Here is a 25,633-nt window from a genome sequence, read left to right on the forward strand (position 1 = left end):
CCAGTGGAGGACCGCGGCGGGGGGGGCGGGGGGGGCCCGGGGGCGGGTCCCATCCTTGAAAGGGGCGAAAAATTGGCAAAGGGGGGAGGGGCGAGAAAATGGCGGATCCCGGAACGCCGGCAGGCGTTAATACCTCTGCGCAAGGGCGGAGTGATTAGGTCATAGAGCGGCTCCCAGCATTCTCTGCGGCGGAGGAGGCGGGCCAGGCTATAAAACCGGCTGCCGGGACGCGGCCGGCACCTCATTCATTTCCACCGGTCTCTTGTTGGGCAGCCTTGGCTTCTGTCATCGTCGTCCCTTCGCCGCTGCCGCCCCCGCAAGGCTTTACCGTCGCCGGAGCCACCTCCAGCGACTCGTCGCACCCGATTCTCTCCGCTTCGCTTCCCGCCAACCGCAACCATTGACGCCATGTCGGGTTATTCGAGTGACCGAGACCGTGGCCGGGATCGAGGGTGAGTGTGGGAGCCGACCTGTCAGGCCGGGCGGGTGGGGGATGGGAGACCGATGAGGGTTGCGGGGGTGGGGTGGCGGGGGGAACTCGGCTTTTAAAGGCTATTCTTGGGCCTCCGCCATCGAAAAGGGCTTGCGCCATTTTGATATTTGTTCAAACCTGGAGTTTTCATGTTAACGGTCCTCAAGATTCCTTTTTGTTTGGGAGGGGGTATCGGGACCTTGATGATTTGGCAATTGTTCGGAGAATTTCGAGCACATTTTTCGAGGGGAGGAAAGCGCAGCGCTTCGAGGCAAAGTTGCCGCTATTAGATGTAAGCTTACAGGAGTTTTACAGAATCTGGGGTTCTGTGGGTGCCGAGGGGGCCGCCTCCGAAGCCGTTAATACGGCGATGGTTGGAGGGTGGCCGGCGCCGCGGGAATCGGCCATGTGGCCGAGCCGTGGGTACAAAATGCCGGCGGCGGACATGGCGGCGGCGCCTTTGTTACCCCGCCCGGCGGAGGAGCTCAAAATGGCAGCGTCGAGAAAATGTGGCGCAGAGAGAAATGCGAGACAAAGGGGGAAGCGCCGCCCCAGCGGGAACGCCGCCCGAAGGACTCCGCCCGGGCCGGGACTCCTCCCCCGGTAGTCTCCAGCTCCTCCTCCTCATTTTCCTTTCGTTATATAATTTTGCTACCTTGGTAGGAAGCCGTTTTGAGGGATCCTTCAACTCGATTGGCTTGCCTAACTGCCCCCGAGACCATCCTTCGTGTTCTGCACTCACTGCCTGTGTTGTTCCGCTACCTATTAAAACCAGAGCTCTTTGGTTCAGGACAGCTGCTAAGTGACATCTGTGTTAAGCTTCTGCTTTATTGGCTTTTTTAGGCATTTAATTCTTTTGCTCGTGGGAAAGAGTAGTATCTACCAGCTGTTGTCTGTCCTTGTATCTGAACTCCTAGAGCTTGGCCAGCCAGTTTCCGACCTAGTAAATCCTGGGCTGTTGATTTGTTTTCAATGGTGTGTGTACTTCCTATAACGGGAAATGAGGGAGATGTGGTACTAACTGTGGCTTTTGAAAGAATGACCGTCACTGATAACAGCACTTCCACCTCCAGAGTCTTTCATTGAGCGTTAGCATGTGCGCAGGGATGGTAAAATAAGTCGGTACATGTTTGAAAATGCAATTTATTTTTCTCTAATTTTAGGTTTGGTGCTCCTCGATTTGGAGGTAGTAGGGCAGGGCCCTTATCTGGAAAGAAGTTTGGAAACCCTGGAGAGAAACTGGTTAAAAAGAAGTGGAATCTTGATGAGCTGCCTAAGTTTGAGAAGAATTTTTATCAAGAACACCCCGATTTGGCTAGACGTACAGCAGTGAGTAATTTCATATGGTTTCTTCAGGCTGTAACTCAGTGACTTTTAAGTTTGACTAGAAATGTCTTGCAAACTTAAAGGAATGTTAATGTAGATAATTATTAACTTAGGGGTGTATTGGTCGTGTGTTTAGTTAGGGGGAGTCATTATGAGATAAACTGAATTTTTATGATTTCTTTTGTAGCAAGAGGTAGAGACATACAGAAGAAGCAAGGAAATTACAGTTAGAGGTCATAACTGCCCGAAGCCAGTCCTGAATTTTTATGAGGCAAACTTCCCTGGTAAGTGCTAGTTTTCCCCACCTTTTAAAAAAAATTCCTTTCTCTTGGCATTATTGATGTTTATTTAATTCTTAACATTACAGCAAATGTCATGGATGTGATTGCAAGGCAGAACTTCACTGAACCCACAGCTATTCAAGCTCAGGGATGGCCAGTTGCTCTAAGTGGATTGGATATGGTTGGGGTAGCACAAACTGGATCTGGGAAGACTTTGTCTGTAAGTTTGGGAGAACTTTTGAGTTATGTAACAGGTCCTGAAGAAAATGGGTTGGGAGTTAAAAGAAACCAGAAGTGTTTTTAATGTGACTTCATTTGTTTGCTTTTCTCTTGTATAGTATTTGCTGCCTGCCATTGTCCACATCAATCATCAGCCATTCCTAGAGAGAGGTGATGGGCCTATTGTAAGTGTACATTGTATTCTCTTAACTTTGTTAAAAGCATAGAGATTTGTAGAATATACAGCAAAATAAAATTGTGGTTTTATATATAGAGTTAGGTTTTTCAGTGTAGCAAGGGACAAAGCTGTTTTGGGTATTGCCAATGTAAATTATCTACCCGTGTAGCAATAGTAAATTAGCACTTTAAAACTAGAATTCAGGACTCTCCTTAAGGTGTTCCCCTTTCTCTTTCCTTAGTGCTTGGTGCTGGCACCTACTCGGGAACTGGCCCAACAGGTACAGCAAGTAGCTGCTGAATACTGTAGAGCATGTCGCTTGAAGTCTACTTGCATTTATGGTGGTGCTCCCAAGGGACCACAAATACGTGATTTGGAGAGAGGTATGTAACCAAAAAGGTTTTATTTGGCACTGATTATGCAGAAAGTTCTGGATGTTGTGGTAACATTTGTGTGTTTAATTAAAGGTGTGGAAATCTGTATTGCAACACCTGGAAGACTGATAGACTTTTTAGAATGTGGGAAAACCAATCTAAGAAGAACCACCTACCTTGTCCTTGATGAAGCAGATAGAATGCTTGATATGGGATTTGAACCCCAAATAAGGAAGATTGTGGACCAGATCAGAGTGAGTGTCCTTTTAAATGTTGTCATGTCTTCAAACTAAGCTGTAAATTTGCTTGAAATACAATGACTTTTTTTTTTTTAAATCTAAAAATCTGTAGCCTGATAGGCAAACCTTAATGTGGAGTGCTACTTGGCCAAAAGAAGTAAGACAGCTTGCTGAAGATTTCCTGAAAGACTATATTCATATAAACATTGGTGCACTAGAACTGAGTGCAAATCACAACATTCTTCAGATTGTGGATGTGTGTCATGACGTAGAAAAGGATGAAAAGTAAGTGACTAACTCTGAAAACAACTCTACAAGTTGAGTCACTGTTTCACAAGTTATCTTAAGAGTGACTTTCAGTTGGGTGGAATCTAAATGCTAATTTGAAATCTCATGCTGATAATGGTTTCGCTTCCTTCAGGTAATTTGCTATCACTATTTTTTATATTATTATTAACAGAAAGAGTATTGTCTTGTGGTTTAAGGGTAAAGGGTAGAATGGTTAAAAAGGTTAAGCAGGTGTTCTCTTGTAGCCCTGTGAGTAAAAGCTGGTGTTCTGCTCATAACCATGAACTTTTTAAAAAATTGAGAATATTTTTTTTTCAAGGCTTATTCGTCTAATGGAAGAGATCATGAGTGAAAAGGAGAACAAAACCATTGTTTTTGTTGAAACCAAAAGAAGATGTGATGAACTCACTAGAAAAATGAGGAGAGATGGGTATGTGTGGTTGTCCTCCACTAAAGCAGATATTTATTGGAGCTGAGTTCAAGAGAAGGGGCAAAGTTTAATCAGGGTTGATAGCTCGGAGTTTCAAAGATGGAAATGATCTGGTAGTATACATGTATAGGAAAGACTGTGTATACCTTGATTCAGATGGAGTTAAAAGGGTTTGTGACCAAAACTGTTAAAAGCACATGGTTAAAATCTATAAGGATTTAAATGCCAGTCTCTTAATGTAACTTTTCTTTAATTTAGGTGGCCTGCCATGGGTATCCATGGTGACAAGAGTCAACAGGAACGTGACTGGGTTCTAAATGGTAAGTATTTTTAGTGCGGGGTCCCACTCCCACCCCCCAAAGACTTAGAATACCATTCATACTGATGGCTATATATGTTCTTTCTTTTGCAGAATTCAAACATGGAAAGGCTCCTATTCTGATTGCTACTGATGTGGCCTCCAGAGGGCTAGGTTAGTACAAACTCGAATTCATGGCTTGGTTTCCCAGAAGATACCCATATAATTTTTTTAAAGAAAGTTTATTGCTTTCTTTAACCTCTGCATTTTTTCTAAGTTTTTTTCATATAAAGGTGCAGTCTTTGTGGCAAGGCCTAGGCATGACAATCGGAGGACTCGAGGGGGATGGAGGACTAGTGATCGGCTGGCTGCTTCCAGTCGATTAGAGAGGTGAAAAGCTGAAAGTGTGCCAGTAATCTTCAAAAGGCAGAACATACCACCTCTGCCCCGTAAACTGTTCTCTCCGGGGGAAAAAAATGGAAGTTATCCTCACAGTTCACTGCCGTGGTATTTCTTCTGTCCCATGCTTTGCATGACTGCCATGGTACAGCATTGTTTCAAACTGTTTACTGTGATCTGTGGGTCTTTGAGTTTCAGTGAGTTTGCTGAAATGTCGAAGAAATATTTCCAAACTTCAATGTTCAATGAAATTTTTGTTCAAGTTTGAAATGGAGAGAGCAGCTTTAAAAGGTACTAAAAGCCTTTTACAAATTGGTGAGTACTGGCACATAAGATCTAGAGCAGGAGCAACTTCTCACACGTAGTCAGTGGGAAAAAAAGCAGTGCTTTGAAAGTTCCTCCCTCACCTACACAGTAGTCGTCATGTCGAGACCTGCCAGAGAGAGACACATTCTCAAGTGAATCCTGGCTTCTTGGAAGCGCTTGCCTAGACGAGACACAGTGCATAAAAACAACTTTTGGGGGACAGGTATGTTTTTCTTGCAGCTGCGGTTGTAAGGTCTTGGCAAGACAAGCAGTGTGGCCAGAATTTTGAACTTCTGATAAGTGTGTAACGCAAAGGACCGTGTACATTTTTGTTGAAAGGTCCTCAAAATGAGAGCACACGAGGAGGTTGCTGTGAACTTTTAAGTGGCCCTACTGCGCAGAAGCATTCAGATGTCACTTGATGATCTGTAAGGGGACTTGCTAATTTGGGACTGTTAGGAAATACACACGTCCTTTTGACACGCTCCATCATTGGGTGGGTAATAAGGTATACAGATGACGTGTGCTTTTTGTTTTTCTTCTTCCCCCCCTTCAACCTCAATGGTATTCCTACAGGGAATGGATAACCATTTTAACTGTATTTTTTGCAGCCCATACCTTCTTGGGAATACAATTGTCTAACTTTTTATTTTTGGTCTGGCTGTTGTGGTGTGCAAAACCCTGTACATTGCTATTTTGCCACACTGCAACACCTTACAGATGTGGAAGATGTGAAATTTGTCATCAATTATGACTACCCTAACTCCTCAGAGGATTATATTCATCGAATTGGAAGAACTGCTCGCAGTACCAAAACAGGCACAGCATACACTTTCTTTACACCTAATAACATAAAGCAAGTGAGCGACCTTATCTCTGTGCTTCGGGAAGCTAATCAAGCAATTAATCCTAAGTTGCTTCAGTTGGTCGAAGACAGAGGTTCAGGTAAGACCAACCTTTGGTAAGTGGGTGTGGGGTCACATGATTATTTACAAGTCCATTTGGATGGGATTGGTGGGTGAGGGCAGAAAGAAGTTGAGAAAATACTTCTCAAATTGAGCTACCAAATTCTTTTCTGTGTTAGTAATGATTGGTTCCATCGAAATAACCGGTTGGCAATTTTTTTTTCTTGACAGGTCGTTCCAGGGGTAGAGGAGGCATGAAGGATGACCGGCGGGACAGATACTCTGCGGGCAAAAGGGGTGGATTTAATACATTTAGAGACAGGGAAAACTATGACCGCGGTTACTCTAGTCTGCTTAAGAGAGATTTTGGGGCAAAAACTCAGAATGGTGTTTACAGTGCTGCAAATTACACCAATGGGAGCTTTGGAAGTAATTTTGTGTCTGCTGGTATACAGACCAGTTTTAGGACTGGTAATCCAACAGGGACTTACCAGAACGGTTATGATAGCACTCAGCAATATGGAAGTAACGTTCCAAATATGCATAATGGTATGAACCAACAGGCATATGCATATCCTGCTACTGCAGCTGCGCCTATGATTGGTTATCCGATGCCAACAGGATATTCTCAATAAGACTTTAGAAGTATATGTAAATGTCTGTTTTTCATAATTGCTCTTTATATTGTGTGTTATCAGACAAGATAGTTATTTAAGAAACATGGGAAATGCAGAAATGACTGCAGTGCAGCAGTAATTATGGTGCACTTTTTCGCTATTTAAGTTGGATATTTCTCTACATTCCTGAAACAATTTTTAGGTTTTTTTTGTACTAGAAAATGCAGGCAGTGTTTTCACAAAAGTAAATGTACAGTGATTTGAAATACAATAAATGAAGGCAATGCATGGCCTTCCAATAAAAAATATTTGAAGACTGAATTAAGTGGAAATGGTACTTTATTTTACATATATAATGTCATGTAAAACTTTGCTTAGATGGTCTTTTTTTCTTTTTTTTATCATAAAACTAAAATTGACTGCTCCTTTCTATAATTTCATTTTGGGAAGTGGGGAGATCAGAAGGCCCTTCTTAAAGTGATCTATTCCTATTGTAAGGATTAAAATGCAGTTGATTTAGGTTGATCAGCAGTTCTAGGCTAAATTGCATAAAGGCTTTTGGTGCCTCCCCAAATCAGGTGAGTCATTTAAATAGTCTTAGAATGGTGAAAGGAGATACTAAAACAGGAAACAAGTGTATAGCCCCACCCTTAACTTAGATTGCTTAGTGAGAACATGGATGACTTTGTTCCTTTTGCAAATTTGTAATTTGGGAAGTCTTCAAATAACTTTTCAAGAGATTATATTTGTGCTCTGGGCTGTACTGTTAATTACTGAGGCTGAAAGACTTCCACCCTTGAAGATGGTTGGCCACAAGCTAAGATTGAATTCATGTCCTGTGTTCTCCTGCCAGGGGTAGTACAGAAAGGCTAGTCTTCATAGGCCTCCTGGGGCTCTTAACTAGTCAAATTAGGAGTCATGAATGGCCAGTAATTGAGGGAACTCTAGAGGACTTCAAAATGTAAAATAGGATGAAAGAAATCCTCAAATTTAATGGGTTAACCTAGAGGAAGCCACATTGCCCAAACCACAGTGACTGATACAGATCCTTTTGTTGGGTCAACATGGGTTTATTGCTGAAAAGATCTGGTGGGTAGCTTTAACTGTGTCTCAACAACCTTAATACTTCATTTGAATGTCTTACGTTTGCAAGGAGAGGGTAGGATTTTATGAGACTTCATTTTAAACTATGGTTTTTGAGGCTTTAATTGGTGTTAATGCCTTAGCTCAAAAATGTAAAACTAGAATTTTCCAGGGATAAGACAAGGAATGGTATTTTTAGGACTGACATTGAAAACTGATGGACCCTTTAGTAATTTAACAGTTTTCAATAGCATGATTAGTCATTCATTATGACTCTTAAAAGGAGCTTTTGGGGGTAGGTTGGAGTATTTATTACATATTACTGTTTAATGTCTAAGGTGGGCCTTTTAATTTGTAAACACTGGAATGATTGTGGGGCTGTGGAAAACAAACTATTTACCTTTTAAGTAAATTTTAAAAGACAGTCCACTTTTTAGCATGTGTGTTGTGTCCAGCCTGTGGTTGTCTTAATAAATGTGATTTTTCTCCCCATTCTCTCTTTTATTTATTTGCGTTGTAGGCCTCGTGTGTGTTTTCTGGGAATGGAAAACACGTTAATACTGCCCAGCCTCACTGTTAATACAATTGCTTTTCATATATACTGATTTACTGACTTTTTAACAGACCTACGTGTTCTTGCATGGAACAATTTTCTGAACCTGTCACACATTAACGTGATGAATTTTCACTGTTCCTGTGTTCTCTTAACTCAGTTGCTAGACTATCCTCTTCATAAACGGCCTTTTCCTGGTATTCTAGTAGAATACAGTAGTTTGTTCTTCACCTGGGTTAGTCTTAGCCACTTACGGGAAAGTCTGAAGTAGAACTATAATGCGTTTTGAAATAAACCGTTTTCTTTAATCTGGGTTGTACCACTATCAGGGCTGATATTTTTTAAGTGGAAGGGTCTTAAGGGCCCTCTGGTAGAACAACTTTAGTGTATACCAGTGCTTGGTTGTCTGGTGCCGCCTTATTAACCTGGAGAGTTAATATTACTGGGCCATTCTCAGCAGTTTTTGAAGTGTTTTCAGGTGATGGGTACAGGTGGCCAAGGGCTTACTTTTTAATATATGTAAAGGGACTATACTTGATCGTCACAACGTCCCATTCGCGTACTTCCAGAAGAGGACAGGGAGGATGGCGACAGCATTTTTAGTATAGATGCACAAGAGGCCTGGTCTTGTTAACATTCAGGACTACACCCTTTTTTTAAAAAAGGAACTAAGGTTTGTTTTCGGTAACACTACGTTGAGAATGCAAATTACCATTTAAATAAGGTGTATGTAAACGGAAATGTGCACAACACCTGGCAAAAGCAAATGGGAAAGTAAAGCTGATTCTACTGGGAACAGCGGGATAGTAAAAAGCAGATGGCAATGATCTTTCGGTGCTGAGACCGGATTAAAAGAGCAGCAGTCTGAAAGATCTAGACCTTGAGACAAGAAGAGGAATCCTGTATTCACCTGGACGAAAGGGACGGGGCGGCGGCGGCCGGAACGCAGTGACGTGCTTCCGTGGGAGGGACCGGTCTCCGCTCACGCTCACTTCCGTCGCGCCTGCGCAACTGGACCCCCGGGCTCGCACTGTTGTGGCGGTTTTTTGGGATCTGCCAGTTAGTAGGAGACCGCTCTTCAACACCCGAGGGCGATGCGCTCTGCTCCAGCCATCAGAGCCTGCCAGAGAGTCTGCCGGTGCCTGTTGTCTGGGTTTGGGGGTCAAGTAGATGGGAGGCAGCCGGAGCAGTTGTCGAAAGGGACAGGCTCCTTCGTAGGGCCCGTGAGGTCGCAAGCGGAGCTACTCCGAAACGAGCCGAGAGAGGCCCCCGAGTCTGGTGAGGGGAGTGATGCGCTGGTAGAGATCTGTCGGAAGAGACGTTTCCTCAGTGGCACCAAGCAGCAGCTTAGCCGAGATTCTCTTCTAAACGGATGCCACCCCGGCCTTGGCCCCTTGGGCATAGAGTTGCGGAAGAACCTGGCGGCCGAATGGTGGTCCTCGGTGGTGGTGTTCAGGGAGCAGGTCTTCCCGGTAGACGCCCTCCATCGTGAACCAGGTCCTTCGCTGCCCGTGGACAATGGCTTCAGGTTAGTTTCTGCAGAAACACTGCGCGAAATCTTGCAAGACAAAGAGCTGAGTAAGGAACAGCTAGTAGCATTTCTTGAGAACTTACTAAACACTTCTGGGAAACTACGGGAGAACCTTCTTCACGGTATGCTTCACGATTTCATGCTTCAAAATAGGTGGGGTGGACAGGCAATCTCGCTCGATTTCACGAATTGCAACTGGCCCTTTAGTCACGTGGAAAGGAAATTACCTGGATCTGTCTTCTTGACGTAGTTGGGTTTATTGACAGTCTTGCTACCTTCGAGACAACTGGTTCATGGGATCGTTATTGTTTCTTAAAAGAATCTGGTTCAAGGATCTAGTAAAGCTGTCAGTTTCCCAAGGCAACCGTAGTATTTTGGAGTTCAATTGAGTAGTCCTAGAATTAGGACCTAAGTTAAATCACGTGTTTGAATAGTTGGTTCACTGTTACTAAAATACTAACAAGTATTTCCACAGTTACTCTTTTAAAAACACACACACACACACACACACACAAAAGACTTAGCAAGAGCTCGTTTTGGGCCTTCCCCTGGTGGTCCAGTGGTTAAGACTCCAAGCTTCCAGTGCAAGGGTGTGGCTTTGATCCCGGGTCAGGGAACTAAGATCCCATATGCCGCATAGCCAAATTAAAAAAAAAAAAAAAAAGAGCTCGTTTTTCCAGAGTAACAAGAAAATGCCCTCCCTCAGTTTTTCGTATTGATCTACATAATCTGTTGTTTGAAGAGCCCTTCAGGTAATTTTTGAATTGGCAGAATAATAGGACTGATCAAGTTTTATAAGTGATTCTTGAGTGAATACACAGAACTTTGTAGGGCACAGTATACCTTTAAAGTTAAATAGTACATGATAGTAGAGATTCTGGGGGAGGAAATTAGATTTTTTTTTTTTTAAGCATCTCATCTTTGCAACATGTTCTCCTTGCCATTTTTTTTTTTTTTAAATTAAGTGGTACTAGGAAGTAATTTTGGAGAAGGCGATGGCACCCCACTCCAGTACTTTTGCCTGGAAAATCCCATGGACGGAGGAGCCTGGTAGGCTGCAGTCCATGGGGCTGCGAAGAGTCAGACACGACTGAGCAACTTCCCTTTCACTTTTCATTTCATGCATTGGAGAAGGAAATGGCAAGCCACTCCAGTGTTCTTGCCTGGAGAATCCCAGAGATGGGGGAGCCTGGTGGGCTGCCATCTATGGGGTCACACAGAGTCGGACACGACTGAAGTGACTTAGCAACAGGAAGTAATTTGGAGAAGGCAGTGGCCACCCACTCCAGTACTCTTGCCTGGAGAATCCCATGGACAGAGGAGCCTGGTAGGCTGCAGTCCATGGGGGTCGCAAAGAGTCGGACACGACTGAGCGACTTCTTTCACTTCTCACTTTCATGCATTGGAGAAGGAAATGGCAACCCACTCCAGGATTCTTGCCTGGAGAATCCCAGGGACTGGGGAGCCTGGTGGGCTGCCGTCTATGGGGTCGCACGGAGTCGGACAGGACTGAAGCGACTTAGCAGTAGCAGGAAGTAATTTGAAATAACCAATGTCCATGGTCTGTGAAAATTAGTACTTATATTGTAACCTTTTAAAGATTTCCTTAATAAGGCAAACTTAAACTGTGGAATAAATGTAACCATTTTGATTTGAACTACTTTAATTATTCATGATGGTTTTCCTTTGGGGAAGTTAAATCACTTTTCATTACCATGTTCCAAAACAAATCGATTTTTTATTTCCTATGAGAAAATGAAACATAGCTGTCTTAGATTCATGAAAGTATTTACTGATGAGCCAGACATTCTCTTCCCTTTAAGAAACTTAAATCCATGCATTTGCCTAATCTTCCGGTTGTCTGGTGCTTCTGGCTTTCAAGTACCAGTTTACCATTTCTTTCTATGCCCGATGCCCTTGCCTTCTTTATTTCATGTCTGAACTATTGTGGTAGCCTCTGGCTATGAATACTTTGGCCACCTGATGCGAAGAGCTGACTCATTTGAAAAGACCCTGATGCTGGGAAAGATTGAAGGAGAGAGGAGAATGGGATGACAGAGGATGAGATGGTTGGATGGCATCACCGACTCAATGGACATGAGTTTGAGTAAACTGCAGGAGTTGGTGATGGACAGGGAAGCCTGGCGTGCTGCAGTCCATGAGGTTGCAAAGAATCGGACACGACTGAGTGACTGAACTGATCTAAGTATGAATGGTTTTTAAAAATTCTCAGCCATTATATCTCCAAAGATCGCTACTGCCCTATTCTCTTTCTTCTGCCCTGTGATTAGTTACACATATGTTAGACTTCCCCCATCTTGTTACCAACTTTCTTGAACACATTGATCACATTTTAAAGTCTGGTCTGATAACTCAGTTATGTCTGTTTCTAGTATCTGTTGTTACTCTGGACTTTTGTTCATTTGGACTTTTCTCTTGATTTTCTAAGTAATTTATGTGTTAATTGTAGAGATAAATTGAGGCTCTGGGTGACGTTTTCTTCTATCTGTGGGCTAGCGGATGGGGATTACTTTTGCTTTGGGCAGGCAGTTAGGGCATATTTATCCAGAAAGTTCATTGACAGCTTTGTTTTCACTTTACCCCTAGAAGGCAATCCTTTAGGTGTCCCTAGTGAAAGGCTGGGGTGTTTGCCAGGGCCTGTCTTTCTTACGACCTTTGGACTACAATTTTTATACTTCCCAGCCCCATATGATGTCAGTTGCAGCTTCTCAGCTCTGCTACTTCAGATGTGAAAGTGAAAGTGAATGTTGCATTCACCTCTCTACTCTTCCTTTCTCTCCAAATCTTGGACCCTCAGTCCTTACTGCCTTGACAGCTCTCTTGTGTCTTTAAAAAGATTTTTTAAAGTTTCTCGGCCAAGCTTTTCTTGTCAACAAGCTTGCCAATTATTATGGGAAGTGGAAATCTCAAGTAACTGTTGAACACAGTGTTGTCATTTAGTGGGATATAATCTAAGTGTAAGAAATCTTGAACTTTGATTTATTCTAAGCAGAAATGTTGGAATTATAGTTCTGAAGCTATTTTACATATATTTTGTGCATGCCTGCTCAGTTGTGTCCAACTCTGAGCAAATAGACCCAGGGATAGATTTAGTAGGAACCAAGATTTTCACTGTAAGAAAAAAGATACAAAGCAGATAAGGATAAACTTTGTAATATTAAATTTGAATTGACTATCAGTATGAACTTATTTTAAAAATACATATTTCCTAACTTTTCTTCATTGAAAAGGCCTAGAAACAATGACAATAGCAATGAGCACACCTAGAATTAAGTTTCTAAAAGGAACCAGTACTTGGAGAAATGGCTCATTCCAGGTCTGGGGCAGGGACAATATAAGGTGACTTTGGGACAGTTTATGGTGCTAGAAAGCAAAAACTTACTAGAAGACTAAATATTGTTGTTCAGTCGCTAAGTTGTGTCCTACGCTTTGTGACCCCATGGACTGCAGTGCACCAGGCTTCCCTGTCCTTCACTGTCTCCCAGAATTTGCTCAGATTCATGCCCATTGAGTCAGTGATGCCATCCCACTATCGCACCATCCCCTTCTTCTTTTGCCTTCAATCTTTTCCAGCATCAGGTTCTTTTTCATTGAGTTGGCTCTTCCCATCAGGTGGCCAACGTATTGGAGCTTCAGCATCAGTCCTTCCAATGAATATTTAGGGTTGATTTCCTTTAGGATTGACTGCTTTGATCTCCTTGCGGTCCAAGGGACTCTCAAGAGTCTTCTCCAGCACCACAATCCAAAAGCATCAGTTCTTTGGCACTCAGCCTTTTTTATGGTCCAACTCTGATATGCATACATGACTACTGGAAAAACCATAGCTTTGACTATACTATACAGAACTTTGTCGGCAAAGTGATGTCTCTGCTTTTTAATACACTGTCTAGGTATGTCGTAGCTTTCCTTCCAAGGAGCAGGAGTGGGTTTATGATAAAAGGACATAGATACTGGCTTGAAGGAGATTCCCACTGGCTAACTTTGGGACAAATTGAACATTAAAATAAATATTGATGGTAATGGATGAGAACACATTAAAAATCTAATCCACAGTGTTAATGAAAAAAATAAGTAATTAAGGCTCTTGGTGTAATTAAGGCTCTTGGTAGAAAGAGGAGTTGAAGAGAGTTTGTTTTAATAGGAGCAGTGCAGTAAATGTAGAAGGAACGCTAGAATAGAAAAACTACCTTTGTAATCCTTGATACAGTAATTCAAGCAGGGGTCATCAGTGAATTCTAAAAGATTGGGTGGAAGATTTTTGGGGAGCAGGATAGTAGTGGGGAATGGATATTCACTGCCTTAACTAGTTAATCTAAATCTGGTTTCATTAGAAATGGGATCATTTGATACTAGGTTCCTCCTATTAGGATGCAATAAGACAAAATATATCAACTAGGTAGTATTCTTGCTAAAAATGATTAACCCAAATTAAATCATAAGGGAACATTCAGACAAGTCTAATTTGAGATTAATCTGTGACTGGCCTGTACTCAAATCAAAAGTCAGTGTTATTAAAAGCAAAGTTGGAGAAGTCAGATAAATAGTCTAGATTTAGAGTGATTTAAGAAACCTAATCAAAATGCAGAGCATTAACCTTAATTAGGGAGAAAAAGACAGCAATAAATGGCATTTGGGGTGACAGAAAATAAAATATTGATCATATGTTAGATGAAATCATGACATGATTAATGGTGTAATAAAGGTGTACAGTGAATAGTTTTAATTTTAGGAGGTGCCTGCTGAAATGTTTTGTGGTGAACAAGAAAAATGTGGCAAAATGTTTACAGTTGGTGAATCTAGGTGAAGGATTTACAGATGTTTATTGTACTATTCTTTCAACTTTCTTGTAGATTTGAAAATCGTCAAACTAAAAAGTTGGAGAGCACTACTTGAAATTAAGTGGTAATCAACTAAGATCTACCTGAGCTCCATGTTACTATACTTACTGCTGTGTTAGCATTATATTATTAATTTGTCTATAAATTGACCAAAATGATTGGGTTTATACAACAGATTTATACAATGATTGATTTGTTTTTTAACAGGTGCCTTGGAGCACTATGTTAGTTACCTGGATCTGATAAACAAGAGGCTACCTTTTGGCCTTGCTCAGATTGGAGCGTGTTTTCACCCTGTTTCTGATACTAAGCAGACACCTGATGGTGTTAAAAGGTACACAGAAAATGGCATATAACTTGGCCTTGTGTTTAAACAGTCACTTTCACTTTGGGATAGATTATATGATTTTCAAATAAATGATTGTCTTATATTTCTGATATCCAAAGAATCGGTGAAAAGACTGAAGCTTCTCTGGTATGGTTTACTTCAGCAAGAACTGCAAGCCAGTGGCTTGATTTCTGGTTACGTCATCGACTCCTATGGTGGAGAAAGGTACTACAATAATTAACCTTTAATTTAATAATAAATAGGCAAATTGGCTAAGTAAGTAATACTTCTCTATAATAAATGAATTTTTATTTGATGTAGCTATGTTATATTTATGAGACAGCTATAAAAAATAACAAGTACATATAAAAAAATTCTTTGTAATGATTTTCATTGTTCTGTAAGTTTCTTTGGTAAAGGTGTTTGTTGATGTTTTGGTCAGAAACTTTTGTTGGTAAGGCTTCAACAAAATAAAGTTCAAATTCTCTTACCTGGCATTCCTGACTGGTATAGAGTTTGACCCTTGCCCACTCTGACAGCTTTAGCTTTTCCTCCCAACCTCCATGAACTCTCCATGTTAGTCAAACGGTCCTGTAATTTACAATCAGGTTTCAATGTAAGCCTAAGAGAGAAAAGCTGAAGTAAGCATTTTTGTCTTGCTGTTGTCTTATTACTCTAACTCTCAGAATCTCCAAATACTCACCTAAACTAAATGAAATGATCACAAATACTCAGGCTGTTTATGGAAGGATGAGAATGGTATGTGATACTTTCTTCTGTATCTAAGTTCATGGTTCCTTCCCTTCTTTTTAATTGACCACAGAAAGGCTAGATAGCATCAGCAGTTATTCTCTGTAATTCTTTGAGATTAAAAAACAGTATTTTTAGCAGTATAGTCACTCAAATTTAATTCAACTTCACAGTTCTTATGTGGAACTTCACCCATTTCATTCAGTTGCTGCAGGCAACTTTACTTTCTAATGTTCATTTTAATATGTTAATAAGACAGACTTTCCTTTCCAGTTTGCTATGAGTCCATCTAACTTCAGCAGTGGAGATTGTCAGGATGAAGCAGGCCGAAAAGGAAACAGACTTTACTACAATTTCCCCTGGGGAAAGGAGCCAATAGAAACCCTGTGGAACCTAGGAGATCATGAACTTTTACACATGTATCCTGGAAGTGTGGCTCCAGTACACGTATGTTTTCCCTTGTACTCCTATGTATCCTTTACCCAGATTCTCTAACCATGATCATTTTTAAGATATACTTTTTAAAAAACCCTCTGACTTGTACATTTTATTATGTTTTAAAATTTTATTTATTAGTTTTCTGCTGTGCCAGGTCTTAGTTGTGGTGTACAGACTCAGTTGCCCCGTGGCATGTGGAATCTCAGTTCCCAGACCAGGGGTCAAACCCTTGTCCCCTGCGTTAGAAGGCAGGTTCTTAACCACTGGACTACCCTGTGATCCTTTCTGAACCATTTGAGAATTAACTGTAGACATGGTAGCTGGCCCAAGACTTCTCAGTACTTCAGTGTGCATTTCTCAAGTGTTACAAGGACTCGCCTATATAACTGCGGTGCGGTCATTATGATCAGGAAAGGAGCAGTAATCTGCTATTACTGTCACATCCACAGAACCCTTCAAATGTAATCAGTTATTCCCATCTGCCCTTTATAGGTCCAGGATCCAATCGAGGATTGGGTTTCAAGTAGTTGTCATATGTTCTTAGTCCCCTTCGAATGAACAGTTCCTTTTATCTCTCCTTGTCTTTCATGACCTTGACATTTTTGAAGAGTACAGGCCAGCTGCTCTGTAGACCGTCCCTGGGTTGGAGTTTCCTTCAAGTGCTTTTTGCGGCATGCCACAGCGATGGTGCCACCCGCTCCTCAGTGCATCGTATCAGGAGGCATGTGGTAGCCGTTTGTTACTGGTGATATTAACCTTTATCACTTGATTAAGATGACCCTACCAGGTTTCTCCATTGTAAAGCTGAGAAGTATTTTGAGGTTATTCCTTGGCAAGTAATTAATAAGTCTTTTGTGGGCAGATACTTTACGTAAAAATAACCTGTTTCTCACCAAATTTTGACCTGCTGATGTTACAGCATCTTCCTTGCCCAAATCAATGATCACTGTGAGGGTTGCCAAAATGATAACTTTTAAATTAATTTCATCATTCTGTCTAGATTTATTGATCAGATTTTATTGATCAGATTTATTGATCACTGATTCTGTAAGTCTAAAATGTGATTTTGGGAGGTTGTTCTGCTGAATAATGCTTTATTTTTGTTGTACCTTTCTATTGAGGGCCGAGATGGGCGGAAAAACGTGGTTCCTTCTGTTTTATCTATAAATGGAGATCTAGACCGAGGCATGCTGGCCTACCTCTATGATTCTTTCCAGCTAACAGAGAACTCCTTTACAAGAAAGAAAGAGCTTCATAGAAAGGTACTTTGATATTTCAGAGACAGCCTTGGGAAGTTGAAAATACAGGTTTCTCCCCTCTTTTTTATGTTAGCGTACTTGGTTTCTAACATAAACTCTGAATAATAATTTTTTTAGTGCAAGTAATTGAAATATTTTTCAGGTTTCTTAGAGAATGCGGCCACAGGAATAATAAGCAGGTTCTCGCAGAATTAGAACCAGGAATCCCTACTGGGTAACCCCAAAGGCGTTTCTGTTTGATCTTGGGCAGCTAGACAGCTCTCTCTCACTCTCAGCCCCTGAGCCTCTTCACTGATGGCTTCCACTTACATCAGAAGCAAAATGTTAAATAGGAGTAAGACAGACCAGCCAGACTTGTGGTATTGACCTCTCAACTTCTGGTCTGACCCCAAGTGGCTGGTCACTGGATCACAGGAGCAAGCCATGGGTCTGGGTCAAGGGAAAGGCTTATTTTAGGATGTGCAGTTTTAGCATTCTTACGGGCTCGAAATCAAGAGAAAGAGGAGGGGTTGCAGCTGTAGGAGAGAAATGAAATGCCTAATGGTGCAAAATTTTGGAAGTAATAAGGATTAAGACAGAATCAAGAATACATGTTGCAGGGGGAGGTGGGTTGTCTTGAAAAGGGTTACTTTAAACAGCAAGGAGGAAAAACAATAGTATAGATAAAAATAGGCTGCCAGGGCTGTTTAGCCCTTGAAGGAAGCTTTACTCACATCCTTTGTTTTCTTGGGGAATTCAGAAGCAAGATTGTTAGCTTAAAATGTGGAGGAGTAGGGGTTTAAGTGGCAAGAGTTTAGAATAGTCCTATTCCCCTCAACTGTGACAGGGAGTGTCTCCAAATCAAAAGTTTTAACATGTTGAGTGCTCACCTGGCGTCAGACACCAAGAGCTTGTAGCTCCACTCTGCACAGTTAGTGATTTATTATGCGGTGTTCATTTAGCCTGATGCGGCCATTCTGGGAGTTGGGATTTATGGGGCATTTGTGGCAAACAAACAAGGGAGATCCCTTCTTTCTCTTATACCCCACTTCCAAACCATCAGCAAAACCTCTTTGACTCTGTCTCCAATCTGAATCTGGCCTTTTCTTACCACCTCCCCTGCTTGAACTCTGATCTAAGCCACCATCATCCCCACCGCCCTGCACTGAGTGGCCCTTTTGAACATTCATGTTACTCGGCTCCTCTGCTTTAAACCCTCCAGTAAGCTCCTCTTCTTACTTGGGAAAAGCTCAAGCCCCTTAAAATGTTTTACCAAACCTTTTTCTTTTTGACCTCCAGCTCGTCTCCACGTTACTCAGTCTGCTCCAGCAATACAGACATCATCGTTGTTTCTAGAACATGCCAGGTGTGCCCCCAGAGCCATATCAGTAGTTCTCCCTTTGTCTGAGTGCTCTTCCTCCAAATGCACAGGTCTTGCCCCCCAATCCACTTTCAAGTCTTTGCTCAAATGTCACTTCAGAGAGGAGACTTTCTCTTATCACTTATTTAAAATTGCAAACAGCCCTCCACTAGCCCACCCCTTGCCAACACATATCTTCTTTCTTTTTTTTTTAACCACTTACTACCTTCAAATATAGAGCTTCCCTGGTGGCTCAGACAGTAAAGCGTCTGCCTGCATGTGGGAGACCCGGGTTTGATACCTGGATTGGGAAGATCTCCTGGAGAAGGCAATGGCAACCCACTCCTATACTCTTGCCTGGAAAATCCCATGGACAGAGGAGCCTGGTAGGCTACAGTCCATGGGGTCGCAAAGAGTCGGACACGACTGAGCGACTTCACTTTCTTTTCTTTTCCTACCTTCAAATATATTACTTTTTTATTTTGTTATCTTCTCCCCATCATGAGGGACAGGGATTTTTGTCCCCACCGCCTAGAACTGTTTCTCATACAAGTGTTAAATGGCTGAATGAATGTGTAGCGTGATGGGTTTTGGCAGAGAGGGTGCGAGTGATAAGGCGCATGGTGCAGGCTGGGTAGTGAAGGCAGCGGTTCCTTCGAAAGGGCATTTCAACTGAGGGAAAATGGAGTTGTCAGGAGAGAGGAGAGCATCAGATGGATGTATTTCTGCAGAATGCCTAAATGGAGAAATCTATGGCAGCTGAATCTTTACATGACCTTTTATGACCTCAGCTAGCTTCCATTTTCACACAGAAAATTTTAACTGTTGAAGCAGCTTCATGTTTGTTGGTGCTTGTCCTTCTTACCCCTGCTCTTTAAATTGTTTTAGGTGCTTAAACTTCACCCTTGCTTGGCCCCTATTAAAGTTGCTTTGGATGTGGGACGAGGCCCAACAGTGGAACTAAGACAGGTGGGTTAAATAAGCTTTAATGTCTTGATTTCAACTGTAACCATTATTCCAAGTAAATGAGTAGTTTGCCATCTAAGTTTTATTTTGATTCATTAAAAAAATCTGTAACTGAATAATGAACTGTGGATAAATACTGTGATTAATTAATGCAATTTGAAATATAGCATACAAAAGAGACTGAATACACTTGGTGGATTTTGCTGTTAATGTCATGCTCAGTCATAATTGCCTTTTTTAAAATGAGTATACATAATTTTGGTGATCAAAATATTTGTACAGAAGTCTAGTGAGTAACTTCTTACCTTTTCTCTTTTTAACACTTTTTTTTAAATTGGAGGATAATTGCTTTACAGTGTTGTGTTGGATTCTGCCATACAACTCGAATCAGCCATAATTATATGTATATCCCCCAGCTCTTGAACCTCCCTCCACTCTCCCACCCACCCCTCTAGACCGTCACAGAGTGGCAGGTTGGGCTCCTTGTGTTATATAGCAGCTTCCCGCTAGCTACTTTACACAGGATAGTGTTATATATGGGCTTCCCTGGTAGCTCAGCTGGTAAAGACTCCACCTATAATACAGGAGACACTGGTTTGATTTCTGGGTTGGGGAGATCCCCTGGAGAAGGGATAGGCTACCCGCTCCAGTATTGGGCTTCCCAGGTGACTCAGATGGTAAAGAATCTACCTGTAGTGCAGGAGACCTGAGTTCGATCCCTGGGTTGGGGAGATCCCCTGGAGGAGGGCCTGGCAACCCACTCCAGTATTCTTGCCTGGAGAACTCCCTTGGACAGAGGAGCCTAGCGGGCTACAGTCCACAGGGTCTCAGAGTTGGACACGACTGAGCGGCTCAGCACAGCACAGTGCCGTATATGTCAGCGCTGCTCTCTCAGTGGGTCCCACCCTCTGCTTCCCTCACTGTGTCCGCAAGTCTGTTCTCTGTGTCTGCATCTGTGTTCCTTCCCTGCGGACAGGCTCATCAGTGCTGTTTTTCTAGCTTCCATATATATGCATTAATGTACAATATTTGTTTTTCTGACTTCACTCTGTATAACAGGCTCTAGGTTCATCCACCTCACCAGAACTGACTCAGATCCATTCCTTTTTATGGCTGAGTAATATTCCACTGTGTATATGTACCACATCTTCTCTATCCATTCATCTGTCAGTGGATATCTGGGTTGCCTCCATGCCCTAGCTTTTGTAAATAGTGCTGCAATGAACATTGGGTTACATGTGTTTTTGAATTATGGTTTTCTTAGGGTATATGCCCAGTAGTGGGATTGCTAGATCATGTGGTGGTTTTATTCCTAGTTTTTTAAGGAATCTCCACTGCTGTTCTCCATAGTGGCAATATCAATTTACAATCTCACCAAGAGTACAAGAGGGTTCCCTTTTCTCCCTGTCCTCTCCAGCCTTTATTGTTTGTAGATCCTTTTGATGTTGGCCATTCTGACCGGAGTGAGGTGGTATCTCATTGTAGTTTTGATTTGCATTTCTCTAATTCTGAACGATGTTAAGCATCTTTTCATGTGTTTATTGGCCAACTTAACATTTTGATACTTGTTGGTATCAGCACAAGCTCTAGATTTGCAATCTTATTTTATTTTTTACTGTATCTGGTCAAATTAAATACTCTTAAAAAAAGCCAGGGCCTCTTCAGCAGTCATTTCTGTCTGGGTGACTCAGACCGTCCAGGACTGAGTGAGGACTCTTGAAAGATTAACTGGCTTTCTCAAGCTCTTGGGGAGGGTCTGGGAAGGTGGTGATAATGAGCTGAGGGAAAGGGAAAGAGAATGGCTTGATGTCCACATTTGCCCCCAGGATTGAGGAAGACTTCCCAAACACCCCAGGAGGTACCAAGTTCCTAGGGAGTTGTTTTTTTTTTTTTTTTTTTAGCTTGCAGGACAAAGAAGAGCTCTGCCTCTTAGATTTTCATTGTTGCCATTGCAGGCCCTTTTCTGTTTTGTTTTGTTTACAAGAATAGTACTACTTTGTGCCTCAGGTGTTTTACCAAACGAGTAGTATCCTGTTCTGTTTTTAACTTTTTTCCTCAGCTTTATGACAGAGAGAATCCTTATGACAGAGAATAACTTTCTGGGCCATGGAAGAGGTTTTGTGGGTTGTTTTTACAGGGATCGGATTTTGGGGTAAAATGAACATGTAGCCTTAATTTCACTGTATCAGTTAGCTTGCTCTCCAAACTGGCTGCACCTGTTTGTGGACTGGTCTGTGACGTGAGGGCTCTCATTTCCCCATGTCTTCACCTTAATCATGCTGAGAGCTTTTTCTTTCCTCTTCCACCTTCTGTTAGGAAGAGGTCATCTTCTGCTGGCAACCACTAACTTACTAAAACTCATATTAGTCTTTTTCCTCTTACATTCTAAGATTTATTAATATCTTTATTCTCATTTGTCCCCAAAATACCATATATCTTAACACGCATTTACTTTGCTCTGGTCTTTCCCTGGGAACTTGCTAGAAATGCAAATTCTTGCCAGACCTGCTGAATCAGAAACTCTGGGGTGAGGCTGAGCCATCTGTGTTTTGCAAGCCCTCCAGGTGTTACTGAAGCTAAAGTTGGAGACGCAGTGCTCTAGCGCAAGCGCAGGCTCTCATGTGACCCTTCCACTCGCCGCTACCCTCCCCATCCCCACCACGGACATCTGGTAAAGTTTGGGGACAGTTTCGGTTGTCACAAGGTGAGGGAGAGTGCTCCAGGCATCTGATGAAGGCGGGGATACTGCTAAACATCTTGTGTCAGCTGCACTAGTGAGAAAAATTTTGCTTTAGAGTTTTTCATTTTGGATTGTTACGGGCATTTAAAATTTTTCTTTCTTTCTTTTTTTTTTGCATCACCATTTTTAAGAAAACAGTAAACTGTCATTTAGTCCTTATTACTTCTGTGTTTTCCACCAGGTTTTTGTCTCCAGCATTCCACTGACGCTAATCAATCATTCTCTGTTCCTGAAACATTTTCTTTAGTTGGCTTCAGGAATACCACTTTCCTAGTTTTCTTCATACTTGTCTGGCTTCTTCTTACTTTTCTTTGATGTCTCTTCTCTTCAGTCCTCAAGTCTCAGATGAGTTAACGTAACCCTTTGGACTTAACCGCTTTTTTTTCTGATAGACTCTGTTTTGCTTTTGTGTTTTGAGTGATGATAATAAAAACTCTTACATTTAGTATAAATATCTCAGAGATTTGCATTTAGTATTCATGGCTCAGACTGTAAAGAGTCTACCTGTAATGCAGGAGACCTGGGTTCGATCCCTGGGTTGGGAAGATCCCTGGGGAAGGGAACGGCTACCCCTCAAGTATTCTTGCCTGGAGAATTCCATGAACAGAGAAGCCTGGCCTGCTGTGGTCCATGCAGTCTCAAAGAGTCGGATACGACTAAACAACTAACACTCTTTGCAGTGTTTAAGTTCTTAAGAAATATACAGCTTATAAATATACAATATATAAAATTATCAACAATATTATGTAATTAAAGGGATTTATGCCCATTGTAAAGATTGAAAAAGATGATTGGTGGTTTCATTAAAAATAGGTAATACTAGCTACTTTTCTTTGATATTCAGAGTTTTTGTATTTTTCCCCAGGTTTGTCAAGGGCTGTTTAATGAATTACTAGAGAATGGAATTTCTGTGTGGCCTGGTTATCTGGAAACCGTACAGTCTTCACTGGAACAACTTTATTCAAAGTGAGAATTATCGTTTTGGTTGCTAAAAAGAATTGTATTTATTCAGAGTTTTTGATTATCTGATGTTTCTTTACTTTATGGGTAACAAACCTCTTCTGAATATGTATAGATAATGTAGTTTAAAATTGTTCCTAACTGTTCTGTTTACAGAACCACAAACCCTTAGTTAATTGCTACAGCAGGAAGCAGTACTCGTCAGGTATATTTACCCACGTGCTGTGTGAAACCTCAGGACTCCTACCATGAAGTATGTGTCCCTGAGGTTTTCAGTTTATCAGGAATGGAATTACTCCTATTAGAAGCATTTGTTGAATCAGGACTGTGGGAACCTGAGTGGAGGGCCTTTTTCTTGCTTGTTCTTATGGTTCATTCTCAGGCTGAGTGGAAGGTAATTTCATTCCAGAGAACAGAGAACAGGTTTTCTCAGTTGATGGTGCCTCTGTTTACCTGATTACTTAAGACTGAAACCTGGATATTGTCCTGCACTCCTGCCTCTCCCCTACTGTCCGCGCCCGGCCCGTCACTGACTCTTGTCTTCCTCCTAAATGTATCTCACGTCCATTTCTCCCCATCTTCACTGTCCCTACTCAAGTTAAGGTTACTAGTATCTCTTGGCTGAATCATTGAACTAATCTCCTAATTGATCTCCCTCTCTCTAGTCTTAGCCTTGCTATTTCCAATGACTTCTATTTTTCAATAAAACAGTTCCTTTCCCTTACTTTGGGGTTTTTTTTGTTATTTTTTTTTAGCTTTTTGTATCAAATCCATGTCTTTTAGGTGATAAGTTGTGAAGCTCAGTCAGTATCTTGTTCCTCAGTTCTCTAGTAACTTATTAAATAGACCTTTCAGATGAGGTCAGAAGAAAAATAGGTTTCTAGAGATAGAGCAGCTGATGGTTTTATCATATATAAAATGAAGTAGTAGTACTTGAACCTTCCAGTGTTCTCAGTTCTAAAGTCTTACCCTTGGAGTCTTAAGGACACTATCAAGTTAAGTTTGTTCTTTACATAGTAAAGGCTTTATGTCTCAGGATCTTTATTTTCTTTGTCCCAGAATATGTTCATTCAGATATATGTTAAGCACCTACTATATTTTATGTACTTTGATACAGCAACAAACAAGAGAGCAAAGTTTCCTGTTCTTGTGATGCTTATATTGTAGTGGCTAGAGTAGACAATAGACAAGTAAGTAGATAAATAAGATAATTTCTGGTGGAGTCCTACAAAGAAGAGAAATATTAATGACCTAGTGTGTGACTGGGTAAGCAAAAAGAAGGCCAGTGTGGAATATATTCAGTTATTGCTAAACTAGAAACTGTAGGTTAGCATAGTAAGTTATGTATTAAACATGGGTTTTGGCATCATTTGTTGTGCACTGGCGGAGAAGGCAATGGCCCCCACTCCAGTACTCCTGCCTGGAAAATCCCATGGGCAGAGGAGCCTGGTGGGCTGCAGTCCATGGGGTCGCTGAGGGTCGGACACGAGTGAGCGGCTTCATTTTCACTTTTCACTTTCATACATTGGAGAAGGAAATGGCAACCCACTCCAGTGTTCTTGCCTGGAGAATCCCAGGGACGGGGGAGCCTGGTGGGCTGCCGTCTCTGGGGTCGCACAGAGTCGGACACGACTGAAGCGACTTAGCAGCAACAGCAGTTGTGCACTGGATCTTAATATTATAGTAGTTGTATAAGAGAATTGGGTCTAAAATAATTTTCTTGGATTGTATCCACATACCAAAAGGCCAAGGTTATTCTGAGGTTCATACATAATATCATCCCAAATGAGATGTTGAGATAGCAATATTTCCTTCTTTTTTTTTTCTGACAGTATTTATTTCTTATGTTTTATTTTCTTTTATGGCTTCCAAGCTATTACAATAAGTCAGAAATTTTTTGAAGATTTTACTTTGAAAATGGTTCAGAAACTTGAGAAAACTGTTTTTGGGTTTAGCTCTCAAGCACTGCCTTTGAGTTTTGTGGCTCTGGAAAGTGACATTGATTCCAGAGTAATTAATGCTGATAACGTAGTGAATTTCCAATTTATATTTGTGCTCATATGTTTTGGTTAACTACTTTTTTTTCTTAGATATGATGAAATGAGTATCCTCTTCACAGTGTTGATTACTGAAGCTACTTTGGAGAATGGATTAATACAGTTGAGAAGCAGAGACACCACAATGAAGGAGATGATGCATATATCCAAAGTAAAAGACTTTTTAACTAAATATATATCATCAGCTAAGAATGTATAGATTTCAATATTTGTATAATAAATATTCACCTTTCCTGAGTTGGTTGTCTTATTTAACTTTCTTGTTGTTTAACCCTTTTGCACTTAAGAAGTGGATGTTTTTGGTGCTTTGTTTTTTCATTGTTTTTACTACTTCTTGATGTATTTCATCGTATCAGGAATATTTTCAACTATAAGAAAAAGACTACTAGATTAAGCAAATTGGGGTTTGTTTTTCTAATAATAAGCAATCAAGGGTTT

At 41.4% G+C, this 25,633-nt stretch overlaps 2 protein-coding genes across 9 annotated transcripts; both read left to right on the plus strand.

The window, feature by feature from the left end:
* Positions 1 to 220: 220 nt before the first annotated feature.
* DDX5 (DEAD-box helicase 5) lies at positions 221 to 7,908 on the plus strand. Its single transcript, XM_055575506.1, has 13 exons — positions 221 to 452; positions 1,636 to 1,801; positions 1,986 to 2,082; positions 2,166 to 2,299; positions 2,418 to 2,483; positions 2,718 to 2,859; positions 2,944 to 3,104; positions 3,202 to 3,374; positions 3,697 to 3,807; positions 4,066 to 4,127; positions 4,220 to 4,279; positions 5,531 to 5,755; positions 5,947 to 7,908. Exons 1-13 carry the CDS (start codon positions 409 to 411, stop codon positions 6,348 to 6,350), a joined length of 1,845 nt encoding a protein of 614 aa, XP_055431481.1. The 5' UTR covers positions 221 to 408; the 3' UTR covers positions 6,351 to 7,908.
* Positions 7,909 to 8,934: 1,026 nt separating this feature from the next.
* On the plus strand, positions 8,935 to 25,432 carry POLG2 (DNA polymerase gamma 2, accessory subunit). 8 transcript variants are annotated; one of them, XM_055575504.1, is made up of 8 exons: positions 8,935 to 9,621; positions 14,566 to 14,692; positions 14,806 to 14,911; positions 15,710 to 15,883; positions 16,996 to 17,136; positions 19,361 to 19,441; positions 23,044 to 23,144; positions 25,229 to 25,432. In XM_055575504.1, the coding sequence occupies exons 1-8, from the start codon at positions 9,063 to 9,065 to the stop codon at positions 25,392 to 25,394; spliced, it is 1,455 nt and encodes a 484-aa protein (XP_055431479.1). In that variant the 5' UTR covers positions 8,935 to 9,062; the 3' UTR covers positions 25,395 to 25,432. The 8 variants fall into 8 exon arrangements, 1 of the variants encoding a protein (XP_055431479.1); XR_008712888.1 differs by lacking the exons at positions 8,935 to 9,621; positions 14,566 to 14,692; positions 14,806 to 14,911; ... (1 more) ...; positions 16,996 to 17,136; positions 19,361 to 19,441 and adding exons at positions 19,897 to 19,911; positions 21,995 to 22,142 and having other exon boundaries at positions 25,229 to 25,269; XR_008712886.1 differs by lacking the exons at positions 8,935 to 9,621; positions 14,566 to 14,692; positions 14,806 to 14,911; ... (1 more) ...; positions 16,996 to 17,136; positions 19,361 to 19,441 and adding exons at positions 19,985 to 19,999; positions 21,995 to 22,142 and having other exon boundaries at positions 25,229 to 25,269.
* The last annotated feature ends 201 nt before the right edge of the window (positions 25,433 to 25,633 follow it).

Source organism: Bubalus kerabau, chromosome 4 (genome assembly GCF_029407905.1).
Source record: "Bubalus kerabau isolate K-KA32 ecotype Philippines breed swamp buffalo chromosome 4, PCC_UOA_SB_1v2, whole genome shotgun sequence".
NCBI classification, from domain to species: Eukaryota; Metazoa; Chordata; class Mammalia; order Artiodactyla; family Bovidae; genus Bubalus; species Bubalus kerabau.